We start from the raw sequence: 22,685 nt of genomic DNA, 5'->3' as shown, positions 1-22,685 counted from the left end.
ACAGGAAGCTGCCAGTTCAAAAGGAGGCAGTATCAGGGAAGCTAGGATCAAATTCAAGTCCCATGGAGGTGGGGGATCTCTCACTGGAGGCCTGAGCAAAATTGTTCCTTTAAAAAAGGCTTTGCAAAGCTTATGGGACATGATGCTGGTTTCTGACAGGCCCATATGGAAATTTGAGATTGCCGCTAATTGAACTCTAATCGTGGCAGAAGATGAGCCCGCTTGAAAAAGTTTTGCTAAAAAGTCTAGAACGTTATGGACAGGGGCCGTAAAAGGATCTATATTTCTAGCCTCTGCCCAGAAAGAGAAACGTTTCCACTTACTAGCATAAGTCTTCCTGGTTGTAGGTTTGTGTGAAGAAAGGATAATCTCACACACAGAATGGGAAATACTGGGAAGCCTGGCTAAGGTTGGAAGTGGAGCAACCAAGCAGTGAGGTTGAGAGACTGAAGAGATTGATGCAGCCTGCCCGACTGATGGATCAGGAGGTCCAGAACTGGGTCCAGATTCCAAGGCTGCTCTAGAAGGTGATGATGCAGGAACGGGAACCAGATTTGTCGAGGCCAGTAGGGGGCAATAAGGATCATCCTGCAACCCAGCACGGTAGCTTTCTGAATTAGTTTGGGAATTAGGGGAAAGGGTGGGAATGCATACAGAAGTCCCTGGGGCCAATCGTGAACTAGGGCATCTCTGGGGGAGTGTCCGGGAAGAGGGAAGAGAGTGAAGAAACTGTTGCACTTGCTGTTGAGAGGAGTTGTGAAAAGGTCGCAGCAAGGCTGACCACATTTGCGGAAGATTTTGTCCGCTGGTGTCCGATTGAGAGACCACTAGTGAGGCATGAGAATAGCTCTGCTTAGCTTGTCCGCTATGACGTTGGACTTCCCACAGATGTGTGTTGCTGTCAGAAACCATTGAGAGGAGATTGCCCACTGCCATAGTCTGAGTGCTTCTCGACATAAGGGATAGGACTTGGTTCCGCCCTTGTTGTTAATGTACCACACAACAGACTTATTGTCTGTCTGAATTGCAATGGTCCCAGTGGGTAGAGAGTTCTGAAGAGCTTGCAACACTAAAAGCACCCACCCTCATCTCCAAGATATTTATGCGCAAGTGGTACTCGTGGGGTTGCCAGGTGCCCTGGACAGTCCTGCCCTGAAAATGCCCCCCCCCCACCCGATCAGGGAGGCATCCGTGGTCACCGTGGCAACTGGAGGAGGAAGGACAAATGGTCTGCCCCTGGGGTACTGATGGGGAGACCATCCACCAAGCCAAGTGGTCTTTGCATGACTGCATGATTATTATCTTGTGAGACATAGGAAGTTGTTGAAAGGACCATTGGGTGAAAAGCAGCCACTGGAGAATCCTCATGTGAAAATGAGCCAGGGGAACTAATATGATCGCTGCTGTCATGAGACCCAAGGTTTTTAGGATGAATCTGGCCAGAATCTTTCTGCATCCTAATAATACCTGTACGTGTCAGCGTCTGCCACTCTGTCTATTGGAAGTCTTGCGGAGAGATCTTTCATATTTAATCTTGCGCCTATAAAGGTTAAAGACTAACAAGGTGACAATGCAGACTTTTCAAAATTTATTGAGATACCTAGGTTGGAGCATGTTTGGATGGTATAGTCCCTGGCTCTCAGCAATTGATGTCTGGTGGTAGCAGTAAGGAGTCAGTTGTCTAGATATGGAAACACCTGGAATCCTTGCCATCTCAGGTGAGCGGTAACCACTGCCATGCATTTGGTGAACACCCTGGGGACTGTGGTGAGACCAAAGGGAAGGGCTCTGAACTGGTAATGACTGGTTCCCAGCCAGAAGCGGAGAAACCTTCTGGAACACCTGTCCATTTTGATATGGTAGTAAGCATCCTGAAGATCTATGGTGCACATCCAATTGTCCTGACCCAAAAAGGGTAGAATGGACTGAAGCGTGACCATCCGGAACTTCGTTCTTTGAACAGACTTGTTTAGCCTGCTGAGATCCAAAATGGGTCTCCAGTCCCCTGTCTTTTTTGGTACCAAAAAGAACTTTGAGTAAATTCTGGATCCTTGCTGGTCTGCTGGGACTTGTTGGATGGCCCGTTTTTTTTAGCAGTTTTGAAACTTCTTGTACTGCATGTTCCCTTAGACCAGGTGGAACATCTGGGATGGGATTGTTTGATTCTAAGAGGGTTGTGGACAAAAGGGATTTTGTAACCTCCGGATATGATAGACCGTACCCATCTGTCTCGTGTGATGAGACGCCAGGCTTCTGACAACCTTCCCCCGACTGCCTCCGAAGGTGGACAGCCGGGCAGCCCCTCAGGGGTGCTGGAAGGGCTTGTCAGAGAAAGATTCTCTGCTGCCCTGATTCTGCAGACCCCCTCTGCCCCATGGGCAGCATCTATTGTTGTTCCCTCCTCTGCCTCTGGAGGGAAACTCACCACATGTGTCAGGCACGGCTCCCTGGGGTTTCCGGAACCACATCTTTCCATTCTTCTGACCTTTAGGGTATGGTCTAGAGGGAGTGGAAAAACAGACTCCGATGGCAGAGAGAGTCTTGCCTTCCTGCTCACACCTGGTAAAGGTATCTTTCACTTGAGGTCCAAACAAAGCTGAACCATCAAAAGGGGTATTGTTGAAAGATGCCTTGAAGGGATCAGCAAAGTTACATAACCACATCCAGGCATGTCTTCTCAAAGCCACGCCTGTGCCTGCGGCCCTACTCGCCCCATCAGCCATATACAAAATGAGCCACATGGAGGAGTTGACGATAGAATTAAGAGTCGCCAGCTGGGAGTTAATCTTGTCTTGAGCCCCCGCAGCTGATGAATCTTGAAGGGTATCTCCTAGCTCCTTGAGGAGAGAGTGGTTAGTAGGAGATCCCTCTGGAGACGGGTGAAGTGGCACAAGTAATTCAGCGACCGCATGGAGAAGGTCGCTGAAGGAAAACATCTGCTTCCCGTACCTGTCCATCATCCTAGATTCTTTATTAGGGGGATGGACAGGTACAGAAGTGTCAGCCAACTCCTTTTTCGTGGCCACTGCTACCACATTGGCATCAACGGGGACATCCTTTGTCTAAAACTGTTTATCTTGAGGGGCTGTAATAAACTTAGTGGGCCTGCGGGGGGTTGGTTCAAGTGTGTCCGGGGCTGACTACGCCTTCCGAGCCAGTACTTCCATCAAAGGATCGAAAGGCGGAGACACCCAGGAGGTGAAGGGGTGAGAACCAAACGCATCCAGGAATACCGACTCATCCTCAGAAGGGTTAAGGGCAGTCCAGTTCCCCCTCTGCCTAAGGATCTCAAGGATGTCTGAGAAAAAGACATCTTCAGAGGGGGATCTTGGGGACCCTTCCGAATCCTCCAAGTCGGTATCTGACGTGACAGACTCGGGGGAGTCAACATGTTTCCTCTTACATTTCCTCTTATGAGGGGGCTCCTCTGAAATCTCAGGGGAGGCCTCGGAAGAGGAAGATACACCCAGTGGGGTGACCTGGAGCATTTGATCTCCTCACTTGGGGTCTGAAGTAGGGGCAGAGACCGAAGCAGGCACCCTGGGGGGAGGAGCTGAAGGGTCTGACCGAGGTGCAGACTCGGAAGTCAGCACGCTCTTCATGACCTTGAAGGCACCCCTGTCCAGCAGAGAAGAGGGGCCCAACTCTGAAGACACAGGAATCCTCTCTGGCACCGAAAGGGACTGCTCCGAGGCCAATGTAGGAGCTGAGCTTATCTGCGCCGAGGCTCTGAGAGGGAGAACAGGGTTGGACAAGGGTCCGACGCCACTCATCCCCTCGGAGCCAACGACAGAGTCTCGGCGCCCAGATCCCTCCAAGGACGGAACCATTGAAGAAATCGGAGCAGACGATGGAGCCAAAAGGGGAAGCATCGGCGCCGACGTTTCCAAGATCCGAGCCCCAACAAACTCCGGCTCCGAACTAGCAGGAGGAGTCAGAGGAGGAACTACTTCAGAAACAGGAACAGCCACAGCCTGATGAGGAGTGCTAGTTAACATTTTAGCCAGGGCCTGCGATTTGAGGAGTCTACTAACCACTCTCTCCAAGTCATGATCGGATAGCCTCGAGGACCGAGAAGAGTAGGACCGATGGCTCCGTTCAGATTGTAGTAAGGGCGACCCCGGAGCCGAGCGAATTGACTCTAGGGATGGCGACCTAGATCGCTTATGGCTCCCTGACGGTTCTGACACCAAGGTCGGAGCCGAGTGAGATTTAGATACTTTGGTTCCAGCCGGAACCGAAATGGAAGCAGACGCTCCACCTGGCGATGGCTCCATACTGGGAGCTGACGGCTTGGTGGGCTTAGGGGTTTTCGCTGGTTGAGACTTTGCCGGAGACCTCTCTGGTTTTAGTAACCCCCTGAGAATCAACTTGTTCCTATGCTACTGCAGGACTCTCGGACTAAAGGCATGACATACCGAGCAAGAGTCCTGCAGGTGTAGGGCACCCAAACAATAAACACAGGAAGTGTGACCGTCTGTCAGAGACATTTTCTGACAGCACGAGTCACACTTCTTGAACCCTGATACCTTGGTATCTTTTGACATGTTAAAGAAAAAGGGATACCAACAGAAGTATATTAGACTAGTGTAAAGAAACACACACACACACACACACACACACACACCTTCACACAAAAAAAATTAAAGAGAGTAACAATACTAGCAAAAATAAAAAGAAATTTATCTTTAACTACAAAGGCTAAACACTACTTCCTACTGGAAAAAGGGTTTATAAAAGGGAAGGGGATAGCCTCTAATTTAAACGGCCTACTTTAGGGAGATGGGGGGGAGTGGAGAAACTCTCTAAGTAAAACGAGTTTCATAAAAGGCAGAAAACACAGGTACTACAACTAATCTAACAGTACTACACTACTAGAACAAAAAAGCTTGAAATATATACTAAATTTTAACAACTAATTCTCACAAAAAGATGAATACGACCTGAGCCAGTAAAGCGCAACCTCATAGCTGAAGTGGCAAACGAGATCTGGGGATCTAGCGCCAGGCATTGTGGGATATAGGGAGGCCTCAAGCCAGTAAATAGCTCTCGAGCTTTAGAAAATGGCGGCTCCGAACCCAACCAGCAAGAATGAAGGTGAGCGAGACAACTTAACATTAAACATTCAGGTCTGCGCCAACGTATGGAAACATATGTGTGCTCATGAATGTAATGTCTTATTCTACTTTTGTAAATTGTTGATATCAGGCAGTGGCTGAAAAGGGTTAATAGAGCAGCCCACTTACCAGGTAAATAAACAGTAATCAATAAGTAAATTGTCCAGATGTTTTCAAAACATCCCTTTTTGCTTCATATTTTTGCCCTGTCCTTTTAAAATGTTTGATTATCTGCTAAATCACTCAGAATCATACTTCTCGACTCTCTCGAATTTCACAGAATGTTTAGATTTTTGCATCATATTTTTGGTCTGCTTTTCACAATATCTGTGTCTTTTTTTTTGGTAAACCATTGAGGATTTATCCATTAAATTATGAGATACCAAGTGTTGAGACTTCATATCCATCAAAAAATGCATGCTAATGCAAAACATGTTGTTCTAGAAGCTTTCTAAGTTTATAAAAGCAATATTTAAAAGCTGTCCCCTATTTTGGGCATTTATCCCCCCATCATTTTTGGCTTTCCCCAGAATTCTTATGCAAAGGTTGAGAGGTGTGCAGATGATTGTAATCAGTCACACATTCCAGATATTAGGGTTTCATACTTCTGTTAATCAGGAAAATGCATGCTGATATAAAACCTGTGCTATTAAAATTTTAAATGAATAAGTAATGTTTAAAAATTGTCCCAGGTTTGGAGTCTTCATTCCCCTATTTTTGGCTTTGTCCAAAATCCTTGATGAAAGAAGTTGTTCGGTATGCCTCAGAAACACTCTCATAGGCTTTTCCATGGTACCCATGAGCTTGGGCAGCCAGGAAAAAAACTATTTATCACTCAAATCATCTTTGTCTGGCTGCCTACCCTTGTAGTTACCCCAGAAATGTCAATGTGAGTCTTTCCGTTAAATGCCATTTTTGGCAGTACTCTCAGGACATATTGGCCAGCTGCTGAAAGCTGGAGTGGGGGGGGGGGTGGCTCCCTCACCTTACGGTTCTGACACCCATGGTTACAATTCTGCATGCAGGTTTATGTTTCATGTGACTGTGATCTTTCTTTGAATATAAAATAACCAAGTTGTTGATTATATTACTATAATGGTGTGTGGGAGTACCATGTTCTGAAGTCAAAAGCACCGCTGGACAGAGAAGCTGAATTCCAAACCTTTTATTTATCCCACAAGTTAAGCGCTTTCATCCAGCCTCTGTTGGACTTCCTCAGAGCAACACATGGCAGAAACTCAACCTTTTTATACACAGCTTAAAACATGTATAATTAGACAATTGAAAAATTGAATAATTATATAATAAAAAATTGACCAATAAATGAGTCAATAAACTTGCCCCATTCTTAAAACACCTAATGATACATATTAAAATTCAAACAGTTAAATACAACCTGTGTGAATAAACATGTAAAACATTTAAAACATTTTTGTATTAACCTAAAATATGCTTTAATTTCAATATAGCTGTTATACTGACATCGTCATCGATACCCGGAAAACTGGTGGCATCCAACCTCAACTGCCACTTCAGTTCACAAATATCTACATCTAGGTCCAGAACTCTGCCCTGTCTGTCCTTTATCAATTGCTGTAAAACAACACATTTGAATCTATGGCATGTTTTTTTTGTTATGTGCCTCACCAGAGCATTGGTGGTGCTCACGTTTTTAATGTCAAAAATGTGTTCCCTGATTCTATCTTTGAAATGCGTGCTAGTCTTACCAACATAGAAGGCTAAACACTGTTCACATTTGAACATGTATACTAAATTTTTACTATAATAATTAAGGTGTCCATGAAAATGGAGGGTTCTCCCACTGATACATGTTTTTTCACCAGTCTCAAGAATATGTGCGCATACATTGCACCTACCACACTTGAAATTACCACGTGCTCTACTACACTGATGGGAATCAATGTGAGTGCCCAATTCTAAAATCTCCTTGAAAGATCTGTCTCTTCTAAAAACAAACCTGGGGGGTCCCCCACCTTGTCCATAAGGGAACTATCAGCATGTAACAATCTCCAGTTCTTTTGGATGATATGGGTGATCCATTCAGCATCCTGATTAAAGGTGGTAATAAATAGTAACCCACCCCCCATCTTCCTTGAGTCTAAGTTACAATTCCTTGGCATGTTAGAACCATCCACCATATTGGAATCCATGTTCCCTGTAAGTATAAGCTTGTACATGCCCCCCCACTCTTTTGGTTCTAATTTCCTTTGACAAAATCCTACAAAGGGCTTCAGGGTAACCTCTTTTAATAAATAACTCCGTCATAAACTCAAGCTCTAATAAAAAGTCTTGATCACCCATGACCATTCTGGCAGCCCTTACAAATTGTCTTTTAACAATGGACTTTTTCTGGTTGTAAGGGTGCCAATTGCAAAATCCCAGACAGGAGTTAAAAATGTGGGTTTTCTGTAAATGCTTGATCTCAGGGTATTGCTGCTACTATCAATAATTAGGTTGACATCCAGGTATAACACCCTATCTCTGCTGTACTCATAGTTAAACTTAAAGAATTCAACTGTTTAGTTAATATATTTAAGAAATTTTTTTAACATTTCTTCTTGCCCATCCCAAACAACAAATATGTCATCCAAAAATCTGGTATAGTGTTTTATACATGCCCAAAATTCACTAGAAAAAATGAATTACTGCTCCCAGTGGGACATAACAAAATTGGCATATATAGAGGCACAGGTTGCCCCCATAGCCACACCAGTCACCTGCTTGTAATATTGTCCTTCAAAATGTAAAAAGTTGTTAGTTAATACTGCCTCCATTAAGGTGGTAAAGACATTAATTTCATCTTGATCAAAAATATGAGTCTTACTAAGTTGTACTCCCAGCCATTCTAACCCAATACCATGGGGTATCACTGAGAAGAGATTGCATACATCTATGGTGACTAAAAAGGTATTTCTGGTGATGGTAACCCCATTTAATTGATCCAAAAATTGCCACAAATCCTTAGTGATATAGGAAAATGTTCCCAACCCTTTTGCAAATGATGGTCCAAGTACCTGCTTAAAAAGCAGGTTTTTGCCCTTTTACCATCCACAATAGATCTAAACTGTAAGGAGTCTACACCTTTGTGGATTTTAGGAATGCAGAAAATGTTTGGTATTACAAGATAATCATTCCTTAGGAATTGGTATTCCTCTTCATTGATTTGCCCCTGATATAACATATCCTCTATTAAAAGATCCACTCTCTTGTAGGCTATATGAATTTCATTGAAATTGCTCTCACAATAAGTATCTTCAGTTAGTAAAGCTGTCATCTTGTCAGAATAATCACACCTATCAAGTATTACAGCCCCACTACCTTTATCTGGCTTCATTATCTGGATATTGGTATCTGTAGCCAATTCCATCAATGGGGTTTTCTCATTAATGGACAAATTATTGGTTAAACTGTAGGGTTGTTTTCTATAACCATCCCTAATGTCAATTTCACAAATTCTCTCATATGTCCCTATACTGCTATTAAGAGGGGAATTAAAGTAACTAGGTCTCTTTAACTCATTCCCTTGTTGTTCACAACTCCCCCCATTAAACCACACTTTCAGGTTCACTTTGTGAGTGAAAAGTTTTAAATCTATTAAAGTGATGGATAAATAACCACGCCTGCATGAGACAAATGTAAACCCCTTAGATAACAAAGCAGCATGTGTTACACTAAGAAAGTTTCTAGAGTAGTTGTAAACCTTATAATCTCCGACTGAATTGACAATAATACTCGGACCACTATCAACACATGTGTCATTACATTCAGACATAACATTGAACAAAATGTCAAAGTCAATTTGCCCATTGTCAATAGAAATATCAGTATTCGTCCTACCACTGCCACTGTCTAAAACATTTAAAGTTACAGACTCAATCTCCGTGGAAGGCTCAAGGTTAACCCACCTACTGTCATTTAAATTGTTTGGTAAAAAAATAATCGGACCACTGCCAACACATGTATCATTGCATTCAGATGTAACATTAAATGAAATATCAAAGCCAACTTGCCCATTGTCAATAAAACTATCAGTATTCATCCGATCATTGCCACTAATACGTTTAAAGTTACAAACTCAATCTCCATGGAAGGCTCAAAGTTAACCAGTCTACTGTCTGTTGAATCATTTGATACCTCATTGAAAACACGGTCTTGACAAACTGTTTCACAAGAGTGAACAGTAGTTCACAAAAATGCCAGAATTGAAAGGTGCATCATAGTCCATGTAAATACTTACTTGACTAAGTGACCCCATGGAAAAATCCTCTAGTAACAATTCCGATAGTTCCACTGGTTGTTCTGGGTCTTCGACCTTGCTCCCTGCACTTTGCATCTTTGATTGGTGTTTTCTCCTGGTGGTATCCTCTGTTCCCTGTTTCTTAGTCGCTCGGATCGTCTCAGGCTTTCCTCTAAAGGGAACGCTGACTGACCTGATTGAAAAATCCTCAGTTGAGATGTCACTTTCTCATTCTCCTCGGATAGCTGATTGGTTGGAGACACTTGGTTACCATGGTTACCAATGGATAGTGGATATACCTTATTTTTGGTACACTCTAGTGTGTCCCTTTTCAACTTATTAATCTTCCTTTAGAAAATGTTATTACAACTGTTGTCAATGCCAGCTAAAATACTATGACAGTCTGGTAATGTTCGAACAGCAAGTCCTTGGTAATCAGCTCGTTTTCCTTCTCCAGTTCACGTAAAAGCTGCTCAATCCTACGGCCGTTGTATTTTGTCATTATTTTAATAAGCTCTATACCTGTCCAGTTGAAAAGCCGGTGAACTTCATCAAGCATTTCACCATTGTTTTCTATACCGTTGGGGTACTTCCAACATCGTAAACCCCTTGGGACTTGCCCCAGTTCAATATTACTTTCTAGGTAGCCGTTTTTGATTTGTAGCTTCTTTAGACCGAATAGTCTCTTTTCAAAGGACTTGATCCTGTCTAATAAAGACTGATGCACATTAGTCTGTTGACTGGCCACACCACCTGCACTGGTCCAAAAGTCGAATTTGCTGTTTCCCCAATCCCCACTACCACTGCCCATCAGAGTCACATAACCATAAAATAAATATAAGTATAAATAAATATAAATAAAAAGTTTGGAATTCAGCTTCTGTATCCAGCGGTGCTTTTGTACTTCAGTGAAGTGTGTTTTCCTTGGAGTACCATGTCCTACTGTAAAGAATATTTTGTTTTATTTCCCCGTGTTGTGTAAATATTCTGTTAAAGCATTTTTTGTTTGTTTGCTGTTTTTTACTTGCAATATGCAGTTAAGTTGGATTTCAAGACACTTCATGTATCATTTTCCATTATTTGATTAATTTGTTTGCATTCCTTTTACATAACTTTAATCAATACAAAATTAAATCTTTCATTTTATCTGGAACGTCAGGCTGGAAATGGCTTGGGTTATTAATGCTACTGACTGATATAAAATTAGATATTTGATAGAACAGTAAAATCATCTGCATTTTTGTTACTTCAGTGACTGCTTTTTCCATGCAGGTTTTAAAAAAAGCAGACTCAGTCTGTAAGAGAATTTGATTCAAGTATTAACTGCCTTTCCCACAGTTTTAGTATAGAACAATTTCCCCAATATGTTCTTGCTGAAACTGAAATAACCAGATGATATGCACACTTTATCTCTTGTTACCATTTATCTGTCTAAACAGAAAGAAAATAAAACAAAAAAAGCATTAAAAAGTGCTTTTTGAGGAGTTTGGAACACAGAAACATGTAATTCAGGAATTATTTGTAGTGTGTCTTACAGTTAATAAATGCTACAATTTCTCCTGAGAAAACTATATATAAATGGATCTCCTTTAAAACAACGAATTATCATAACATTGAGTTGCAGAAAAGTGAGATGAAAAATATGAAACTTTACATTACTGAATGTTCACATCATCGTAAGTTTTCACTGTGTAAGTAAACACGCAGCCAACATGAAATTAAAAGCAAACCAAAGGAAATAAAATCCACCCAAGTGTGGGGCTTCGCCCACCACACCCCTCACAGCCCCCCACCTCCTCAACTAAATATACCAACTCCAAGATCGCACTACAGTGGAGAAAAGGGCAAAGTTCGCTATCTTGGCCAATTGCCTTATTTCGCAGTGACAACCTACGATGATGTGTAACATTTCGTAGTTTTATCTCAATGTTCTGCAACTCGACGTTGTCGTAATTCACTGTTTTAAAGGGGAATGGGATCTGTATAAAGACACCGGATTAACATCCACAAAGCTGTGTTGCTGAAACTTCAGATCAAAGTGATTTTTTTATTGAATTTTTACTTCTAAATAAAAGTTTTAAATCTGTATAGACTACAACTTGATACATTTCAAAGCAGAGCCTAACTCTGTGAAAACTAATTATAGCATTATTATCAGCAGCTGATTCTTTGCACTTTACTATATGGAGGCTGTAAAAACCTGCTGAGCATTTCATGCTCAGGTATATATCACACTAACATTTTAAATTACACGGAAGTTTGAGCTCAGAAACCAGGGAACAGCTGTCTGCATTTTAGTCGTTTCACAAGTATGCCAACTGTCAAGTATGTCTCTGGTTTACAACATTTCTCTTATGTTTCTTTATATTAATCATATCTCTTGCACATTAGTAAAGCCACTAGTACCACTGTCCATATTACTCAAACATATTGAGACTACACATCAACTTATAATACAGCAGATCAGTACAGCAAATCTGGTATGGGCATAAAGAAATTACATCAGGGTGTAGTACTCTCCAACTGTGGCAGATGACTGATGACAGGACCCTGCTTGATGAGTCCTATGTGTTTTTTCACCAATCATACATTTTGCTTTAGTGACCTTGTATAAAGAAATGGTTCTAATCCAACAGGTGTGTCTGGTACTGTCTCCAGATTCCGGAAAAATCTGCATACAGCTCAGCTCTGGCAAAACTATGAGAGTGGATGAATTCTGGCTGAAGATTCTCAAGGTACTGGATATTTCTGGATTGTCATGATTTGCATACCTTTTTTTATGTTGCACAAAATGCTGGGACAGTTCCTCTTTACTGGCAAACTGTGGTATTGGTCCTTGTTTTCAAAATGTGGAGCAAAATGATATGTTCCAATTACTGCACTTGTTCTGGGAAAGCCTGCACTAGAGTGCTACAGAAGAGGTTTCAGCCAAAAGTACATTCTCTGATTTAGGAGAAGCAATGAGGTGTCAACTCCCCCCCTTGCCATGGAATAGTAGTTGTCATCTTTATTCTTGCACAGATACTGCAGAAGGTCAAGGGAGTTTAAAAGCACTATCTAGGTATGCTTCTGGACCCAGAAAAGTCTTATAACTGTATATTCTGGGAAATTTTGTGTGAGGTGCTGCAACTCTACAAGGACCCAAGGCCAAAGCTGCATATCATTATGCCCCTATTTTTCTGAAGCAGGAACTGTACCCACAGTCTTAGCATTAAGCTGCACACATTCAGTGTAGGTTTAAGATTGTCAGTGGTATGTCTTGTCTCTTCTTCTTATCACCTGTCCACACATTGAATGTGCAGACCTCAAAGCAGAGGGCACCCCAGCCGAGGATCGAACGGAGAACCTCTTGCTGTGTGGTATGTCTTGTCTCTACTTGTCCATAATTTTCATGGACAAGATATCATAAAGCAACCAAGGACATGAGACTATCCAGTTTGGGGACAAGAGGGCAGAATTTTGCTGTCTAGCTAATAAAGTCCTTTTAGCTTTAATTGAATGTTATCTTCAGCATAGTGGCACAATAGATAGCATTGTTACCGCACAGCAAGAGGTTCCCTGGTTCGATGCTGGGATGCCTTCTGTGCAGTCTGCATGTCCTCTCTTTGTTTGCGTGGGTTTCTTCCCACATTCCAAAGGCATGCAGTAGGTGGATTGGATACTCTAAATTGGCCCTGTGTGTGACTGTGAGTGTGTGGTGTGGCAGAATTACCCTTGCAAAGCTAGCCACTTGGTGGTATAAACTTTATCTCTAGGTGGCACCCTGACTCCATGTGCAAAAATGGGAAAAAGAGGTTGTGGATGGAAGGATCTCCAGCATGCAATTCACCTGTTTGCTACTGAGTGTGAAGCAGCTTAGATAAAAATCAGCACTTGCAATCTGAGGAAATAGTTCTACACTGGAAAGGAATGGCTCTCTCTTCTCATGAGAGAGATTCATCAACCTTAAATTTTCAGAGAAAGCTTACTTCTATGTAGCACCTGTAACCTGCGCATTTACCAATGTCAGCATCATGTAAGATGGTAGTGAACAGTTTATAAATATTTTGCTGGCCAACAGCAGTAATAAGGAAATAAAATGCTTTACCATCACATCGCTCCCATAACTGACATGAACCACATTTTTCATCCTTTGCCTTGATGGGCATTTTGCAGTTGCTGTCTTCTGTTAGCTTGTATCTTTTGCCCAAACACTCCAGAGCATAGACCTTGCAGACAGTTACTGGCAAGTTTCTTTTTGTTGTATCATCTGTAGCGCAGACATCAAGTGAAGATCTGGGATAAGGAGAATTCATAAGAAGCAAATTATCAGTCAAAAATGAACTCTACAGACACATTAAACTAGTAAAGTATTTCATAAAAAATATTAGTGAAAATGTTTTTTCATAAGGTTGAAATGAGCTGTTCACACTGATCTGCAAAAAGAATTTCAAGTTATAAAATGCAAATAAATTCCTGGAATATGCAAGAACAGTACTCAATGAACAGAAAGCACTAACTCCCCTGGATTCATTAAACTCCATGCAAGAACAGTGCTATTCCTGCACGGAGTAGATCGTGCCCATGTAGAACAGCAGCGCGCTTTGCATATTAATGCAGGCAGGCTGCTGTATTCTCCACATGGACACGATCCGTGTATGAGTGCATTGCTCGCACAGTACACATGCCCCCTACACTCTAGAATTGCCGTACAGCAATCCCAAAGCAAGTAACAGTGTCCGCGAACACTGTTATCATAACAGTGTCTGCGGACACTGTTTTCATAATGTAACAGTGTCCGCGAACAAAGTACAGTAAAAACACACAAAAGCACAGCCCCCCACAATGGTCCAGCATAGTTAATGTCCAGAATGGTATGCCAGTGTACATGCTGGCATACCAAATAAGTAAGCATGTTCCTGAGAGGAATATTTAAACCAATTCCCCCATGTATGATGTAGTTGTCCAGATGTCCTGCCCTAACATGCAGAAAGCAATGTGCATACCCCTACAGTAAATAAAAATAAAACATGTTTATTTTATTTTTTCCCATCCCTAATAAAGTTTAAGCATAGCTGAATGGGTGTGCACATCATGCAGCTGTGTATAGCATAGCTGAAACATCCAAAGGAGCTAAATAGAAACATACAGCCAAAACAATCAAAGTGAAATAGTATAGTTGTTAGAGCGTTTGCTTAGTATGCAGTCATTTGGTGTTTGAGCCCCAATGCAGTCCATTCATTCTTATACGTGAAAACAGCAGTAAAACTATCTTTTTATAAATAGGTAGTGAATAATATATATTTGTTAACCAGGGTAGTGTAGCAGGTCCAAATGTGAGGTGTCAATGTGTACAGATGTGAAACCCTCATATAAGACATTGAGAGCACTGATAAACCAAATGAAACGAAAATCAAATAGTCCGAACTGGCTGAGAATGAATTTATTATTTCCAAGTATAAAAGGTAATGTCCAAAATAAAGATATAAACAAATGCAAAACATAATCCAGGTAAGTGCTTTCGTTTGGCTATGCCAAACTTTTTCAAACAAAGACTCTTCATTTCCTGTTAATTAAATAGTGAAGTTACAATGATGTAATACATTGTTGCTTCCTATGGAATATTTAAAAAACACTATACAATTTTTATTATTTTAAAAGTATGTAATCGGTTCATAAACCTTCAAAACTTCATCTAAAGTATGCTCAACCTTTTTAAATAAAAACAAACAATTCATGAATAACAAATAAATGTAACAGACCAAAAATACGGTAAATCATAATAAATCGATGCGGAATAAAAAACACTGAAATACTCAAACCACACTGACTTGTATGGTTTGGTAGTTACAACCTATTTGCAGACACTTGTATTTTATCTTTGTCCTTCAGGTATATAAGAATCCCGCAATGTTTATGAATAAAGATAAGAAAAAGATTTTTACTATCATGTTTCAAACATAGACAAATCCGAACAACTAATGAATAACAATATGCGCAAGAATGAAAGTGCAACATGCATACTTAGTTGTGTAAAAACACCAACAATATATTAAATACAAATCCTGTAAAGTTAGACAGTAAGCAACCATGAAAAGAACGGAAACTCAAGCTTACTTAATAGGCAATATAAACCAAAATATAGTATGACTGCAACACAGGAAACATGAAATATAATGTATATGTATATATCATATTTGTATATTATATGTGATTGGGTCTGTCAACCATGTGTTTTCTCATATCATCTAATAATGTAAATATAAAATAAGAAAAAATATTTTAAGAAGGTGTACTTATAATAATCTTGGTGTGTGAAATAATATATCAATTAATATTAAAACCAGTTGCTTAACCGGAAAAAAATATTAAATGTACATAAGTTAAAGTGCAATGTGCATAATAGTAATTTTAGACATAAAAGTCTACATTATTATTTAGGTACATAAATCAGTAAAAATGTATAATTAATATATAAATAAATGCGGGTATTAATTAAATGACTAAAAATAAAAACCTAAAATTTCGTTATTAATTTTATACTGTGAATAAATAGTAAGTATTTAGAAATAAATTGAGTATAAATGATAAACTGGTAAATAATTAATAGTATAAAAATATATAAGTATATATATATATATATATATATATATATATATATATATATATATATATATATATATATAAAATGTATAATATACAAATAACATATAGTGTGTCAAACAGGAGTGAAGAATAGAGTAAGGGGAGTAAAATGAATTATCTTTCTAAGGTTTTTAATCTTAAAATACTAGCAATTGAGGTGGCACTGTTTAAACCTGGCCAATTATGTGCATTCAATTTGATTTGCCATTGTAATTCTATTTTTTCTAATAACGATTGCCACGCACCTCCCCTAGTATCCAAATTTAAAATATCCAAAACAATAAATTTAAAAGAATGAGATGTATATATAATGACATGCTTCACTAAGGCATTTGTTTCAATGCCGTTGCGTATGGCTCGAATGTGTTCACCCATTTGGTCTTTCAATTTCCTTTCAGTTTTTCCTACATAAAAATTCTGGCAGGCAGAACAAATAACACAATATACATTTTTTTCACTATTACAATTGAACTTCCCCTTTATTCTAATATTCACTCCATTAATTTTTACTAACGTAGTTTCCAACACATAACAGCAATATTTACACCTGCTGCATTTGTGCATTTTCCCATATTTGATTATTTGTGAAGTTTCTAAACATTTTTTTAAATTTTTTTCCTTTTTTGTATACTATTGACGGAGTATAATCAAAATGGTAATGTAATGACAAATCGGCAGTTAGCAATTGCCAATTTTTCATAAGAATCTCACGGATGAGGTGATTGTCAGTGTTGAAAGTAGTGATAAAACTTTTAGTAAAAAGTTTAACATCAACATTTTCTTTACCATTTTTATCACTGTTAGAAAGGTTTTCAAAAAATGTGGTGTTCAAATGTGTTTCACATGTTGTCCGACTGAGTATTTCATCTGAACCCGCATCTCTTGATGTTGGATCCGTTGCAACAGTTGATGTATGATTTATTAAAGGCTTAAAATGACAATTGTCACGTTTAGTTACTACTTCATTCATGACATTTTCGATCAGTTTTTCAGGATACCCTCTACATTTAAACATGTCACTTAAAAAAAGACATTCAGATATGAAGGCATCCCTATTACTAACCATTCTTGCTGCTCGAACAAACTGGCCTTTTAAAACAGCTTTCTTTTGCGTATAGGGATGGCAACTATCGAAATGTAAAAAACTATTGCTATATGTTTCTTTTCGGAATATTTTTGATATATATTTTTGGTTATTATAATCTTTTTGTAGAATTACATCCAAATAAGCTAAAGTATTTTTGTTTTTTACTGCTGTAAATCTTAAAAATGAAGTAGTCTCATTAATATAATTTAAAAAGTCATCTATGCTTTTCTCCTCACCACTCCACAAAATAAATACATCATCTAAAAACCGCAAATAAATTTTACGAGCTAAAAAATTGTGAATTAAAAATATTTTTTTCTTCCCATACACACATTACTATATTAGCATAGAGGCCTCCACATGGAGACCCCATAGCTACACCTTCTTTTTGTAAATATAAATTATTATTAAATAATATGAAGTTGTTATTTAAAATTATATCAAAAAGTTGATCATATAAATTAATGTTCCCCTGAGTTAGTCCTTTTTTCAATAGGTATGTGATCACCCAATCCATCCCCAACTGATGAGGTATAACAGAATACAAGTCCTTAACGTCTATAGTTAAAAAATGTAATCATTGCTATAACACGTGGTCCCAATTGTAGACAGGAATTCCCAGGAGTCTTTACATAGATGCTGTTCAGCCTGAATAAATAATTTCAATTTATTGTCTATAAATTTTGCAATAGGATTAGTGATAGAGCCCTGTGCATCTACAATTGGTCTAAAAGGGGGTGTATTAAGGTCCTTGTGTACCTTTGGGACTCCAAAAATAGTTGGAGTCCTGGGGTAACTAACATTCATAAAATTAAACTCATCAATGTTGATGTCTCCATCAATAAACAAGTCATATAAAATACCCCTTATGCATCTATATGCTCCATTTAATTCATTAATAGAGCTCTTAGTATATGTATTGCTGTTCAATATAGTTTCCATTTTTGTGTTGTAGTCATTCGTATTAAATATAGTCATACCCCCACCCTTATCTGGTTTTATGAGTCTGATGTTCTTAGTTTCCATTAACATATTTAAATTCTTGCTCTCAAGTTTAGTTAAATTGTATTTTTTATTGTTCGTTCCTGAAGAATCAAGTGCTCGAAAATCTAATTCGCAAATCTTTTCAAAAATTTCCAAAGTAGGGTGAAGTGGGGGATTGTATGAACTCGAAACATAAAATGGTCTTAATATTTGTTCTGTGTTTTAAAATAACAGACTTAAATTTAGTTTTCGTACAAAGATTTTTAAATCTATAATAGAATCCACAACACTCATCTTCCTATTAGGTATAAATGTGAGCCCTCGTGATAGCAATTCACATATACAGTTGTCGAATTCATAATCAGAATAATTGTACACTTTAAAGTCATTAGATTTGTTGGTGTAAATATTAGGACAACTTGGTGGTGCTGACACAATCATTTGTAGCCTCTCCACTGGCCCCTGTTGTAGTTGTTCCTCCCCCTTGAAAATGTTCCTCGTGTATGGGGTTGGTTCGGTGGCCCCCAACCTCTTGATTGATTCTGTTGTTGGGCTATATATTGGTGTTGTAACCGTTCCAACCTCCGAAGAGGAGGAAATGCATTTGCTTCTAAAAAATCATCTGTTTCGATATCTCCCATACTCATTTTAGGATTTGTATTTGTCTCATTCCTGTTGTCAGTGTTTGTTGTTTTGAAGTCTCACTGCTGCGAAATTGGGGGTGGGGGGTAAGCCATACCTTTAGCATAAGCATTCACATCTCTGTCCAATTTTTTGAGTTTCCTCTCTTTAATTGCTTTCATTTTTTCATCTATTGATTTGAAAATATGTTGGTAATCAGTCATTAACAGCAAAGGCCGAGTCATTTTTTACTGTTGCATCTAGTGCATTAGCTTTCCTTGATAAAGTTTCTATTGTTTTGTTATCGTTAATGACCAAATTCATATAATCCACCCCAAATTTGTCAAAAAGTTTAATAAGATCAAAATGTAGTGGTGAATCTGCTACTAGGCCGGTTGGAAAACGTCAGATGCGTAAGCCTTTGGGAACTATATTATTCTTTATACATTCAGAAAAATAGTTGTTGTCCATTTGTAACTTTTTATATCTTTAGTAAAACATGATCTAGTTCAGTCAATTTTTCTTGGTACGACTTTGACATACCTGAGTTTGGGTTTGTTTTCGGTTCAAACCCAGTGTTGTTATTTAGCCAAGACGAAAAATCTTCATTCCTTGGTAAAACAGTTTCAAAAAGTCTGTTAGGTTGTTCTGTTGCATTAGGGTCTGTTCCACTCACTTCAGTAATAGATGCTGTAGAAACCCTGGTATTCCGTTCACCATTATTAGATCCATTGATGTCTATAAACGGATTGGAATGAAGGGACAAGCTTCGCTGCTCTAGTCGATCTAGCCTGTCCGTTAACTTTTGAATAAGTAACGTTAGGTTACCAAACATATTCTCCTGTGTAGTTTCAGTCTCCATCTCAGCCAAATCCATGTAGCTCAAAAAACAACGCCAAGAAAATGAGAGCACTGATAAACCAAATGAAACGAAAATCAAATAGTACGAACTGGCTGAGAATTAATTTATTATTTCCAAGTATAAAAGGTAATGTCCAAAGTAAAGATACAAATGAATGCAAAACACAATCCAGGTAAGCGCTTTCGTTTGGCTGTGCCAAACTTTTTCAAACAAATAATTGTCATTTCCTGTTAATTAAATAGTGAAGTTACAATGATGTAATGCATTGTTGCTTCCTATGGAATATTTAAAAAACACTATGCATTTTTATTATTTTAAAAGTATGTAATCGGTTCATAAACCTTCAAAACTTCATCTAAAGTATGCCCAACCTTTTTAAAACAATTCATGAATAACAAATAAATGTAATAGACCAAAAATACGGTAAATCATAATAAATCGGTGCGGAATAAAAAACATTGAAATACTCAAACTACACTGATTTGCATAGTTTGGTAGTTACAACCTATTTGCAGACACTTGTATTTTATCTTTGTCCTTCAGGTATATAAGAATCTTGCAATGTTTATGAATAAAGATAAGAAAAATATTTTTACTATCATGTTTCAAACATAGGCAAATCTGAACAACTAATGAATAACAATATGCGCAAGAATGAAAGTGCAACATGCATACTTAGTTGTGTAAAAACACCAACAATATATTAAATACAAACCCTATAAAGTTAGACAGTAAGCAACCAAACTCAAGCTTACTTAATAGGCAATATAAACCAAAATATAGTATGAATGCAACACAGGAAACATGAAATATAATGTATATGTATATATCATATTTGTATATTATATGTGATCGGGTCTATCAACCATGTGTTTTCTCATATCATCTAATATTGTAAATATAAAATATGAAAAATTATTTTAAGAAGGTGTACTTATAATAATCTTGGTGTGTGAAATAATATATCAATTAATATTAAAACCAGTTGCTTAACCGGAAAAAATATTAACTGTACATAAGTTAAAGTGCAATGTGCACAGCCAAACAAAAGCGCTTACCTGGATTGTGTTTTGTATTTGTTCGTATCTTTACTTTGGACATTACCTTTTATACTTGGAAATAATAAATTCATTCTCAGCCAGTTCGGACTATTTGATTTTCGTTTCAAACCCTCATATAAACACAATTGTCCCATACAGTATAGCCACAAAAGAATATAATGTAATGAAAGCACATAGGGGGATGTTAGCGAAGGGAAACATACATATCATAAGATGTTATTAAGAAGAAATCAACCCCACAATCCTGATAGTCCATAAAATGAAACCTGAACAATGCTAAATTGTTCTCAGCTATGCTTAGCCTGAGTAAGCATTGGTTAAATTTGTGTGCTTAGCAATAATTAGTGTAGCTAAGTGGATTTGCACACTGGTAAGCAGTGCTTAGTATCTACCCCTTTAAACAATGCCTATCTGTGCTAAGTGGGTTTGCCCGTCACCTACTTTAGCTCAGCATATTCAACACCATCCAATCATGGCAAAGTGTGGGAAATCAGCCCTATTTAAACCTTGCAGGTGGGAATACAGCCCATAACCAGTTGTAGCTCATCACTGCAGGCACAATGGCTGGTATTGGTGAAGGTGTGCACATTCGCATGCAGCGTTGGGGCATTCAGAAGACCAGGGTCATGGTTGGACTCCTAGTACAAAACCATGAAGGGAGACTGCTGCAGGACCAGTACCAGGGCTCCCAATACAAAGTGGAGGCCTGGGACCATCTCACACATGGTCTCACCAGTGCCACTGGCATCCCTCAAACTGGTGAGCAGGTCCGGCACCACTTTGCTGACTTGAAGCGTAGGAAAAGGGAGCTCTTGGACAGTGGGTCCAAGATGCATGGATGAAGAATGTCCCAGATGTGTGTAAGTATCAGTACCAATAAGTGTTTCCCAAAGTCCAGCCTGTGTATGTGATGGATAGGTATACATAAATGTTTCTCTATCTCCTGTACAGCTGCCGATGAGAGGGCCGCAAACATGGATGCCCATGCCAGTGTACAGCTGGAGATAACAGGGCCATGAAAATGGATGCCCATGCCAGCAGGCTTCTAAGGCTGCATTGCAAGGCTGGTGAATACAAATCTAGCTTGTAGTATTTATGGCAAATAAATAGAAAGGAGTAGAATGTCACCTGTCAGTATTTAAAAATGGGTATAGTTTGTACTGAATAAATGAGACATTAGCAGAGTAATAGTAATGTACAGGGTATATGCACCTGTCAATAAAAATCAAAAGCTCGGACTGGTCATGTTTACTTTGGTATATGGTGGTATGAATTGAAATGTGTACAGTTTCTGCACAGCAACTATAGCTCTGAATGCAATAAATAATTAAAGCTCATCCAAAAAAGACTGTGGAGTTGTAAAACAGGAGATTAACAATATGAAATGTCCCATGCACCAAGATCTGATACCTGAATAGTAACATTGTGTTAACCAGTGTGTTCCAGACTGTGCTATGTCAATGTATGAATACACAGTATAAGAACTACCTGCCATGCATGAATGTCAGAATTACAATGTCAGATTATACAACCAATGGAGTACTAGGTAGAAAACAGTCAAACAAGAAATGGCAGTTTCTCAATAGCTCACTCTGATGAAACACAAGCTTTGTTCTATTTTTATGCACAAACAGGCACAGTTGTAATCCCGGGAGTGGTAGTAGCATCCATGCATATTTTCACCCAGGAATATGTGAATATGTATAGAAACAGTCACGTAGTGTTAACAGAAATTTCTTCCACAGGTCTGTCAGGTAAGAAAAGGTATATCTTAGCTGTAAGAAGGTTGTACTTATACACTGTGTACAACACCCACTGTCCAAGCCCAAGGCTGAAAATGACAGCAAGATAAGTACAAACACCAAGCAGTCTCCTCCAAGAAATGTCCAAGAATCACGCTATCACAGTTAGTGGTCACTGCCACCCAAACCCAGGGAGACTGATAGAAATCAAGGTAGAGTATGGCAGTAGCACATGCACACACACAGTATGAGTGCACATATGTATCCCTAATGTGAATATGGGTAGAAACAGTCAGGTAGTGTTAGCAGAAACTTACTCCACAGGTCTG

At 38.9% G+C, this 22,685-nt stretch overlaps 1 protein-coding gene across 1 annotated transcript in view; it reads right to left on the bottom strand.

Annotated features, from left to right (window-relative positions):
* Positions 1-22,685, bottom strand: part of C7 (complement C7) — a 708,293-nt gene that overhangs the window by 29,772 nt on the left and 655,836 nt on the right. The window contains exon 17 of the mRNA XM_044069786.1: positions 13,463-13,650. Coding sequence (XP_043925721.1) covers positions 13,463-13,650 — 188 coding nt within the window. The remainder of the gene's footprint in view (positions 1-13,462; positions 13,651-22,685) is intronic.

The sequence above is a fragment of the Protopterus annectens genome, chromosome 1.part0, assembly GCF_019279795.1.
Source record: "Protopterus annectens isolate FY-2018-M chromosome 1.part0, PAN1.0, whole genome shotgun sequence".
Classification (NCBI taxonomy): domain Eukaryota; kingdom Metazoa; phylum Chordata; order Ceratodontiformes; family Protopteridae; genus Protopterus; species Protopterus annectens.
This window is presented reverse-complemented; position numbering and strand designations above follow the sequence as displayed.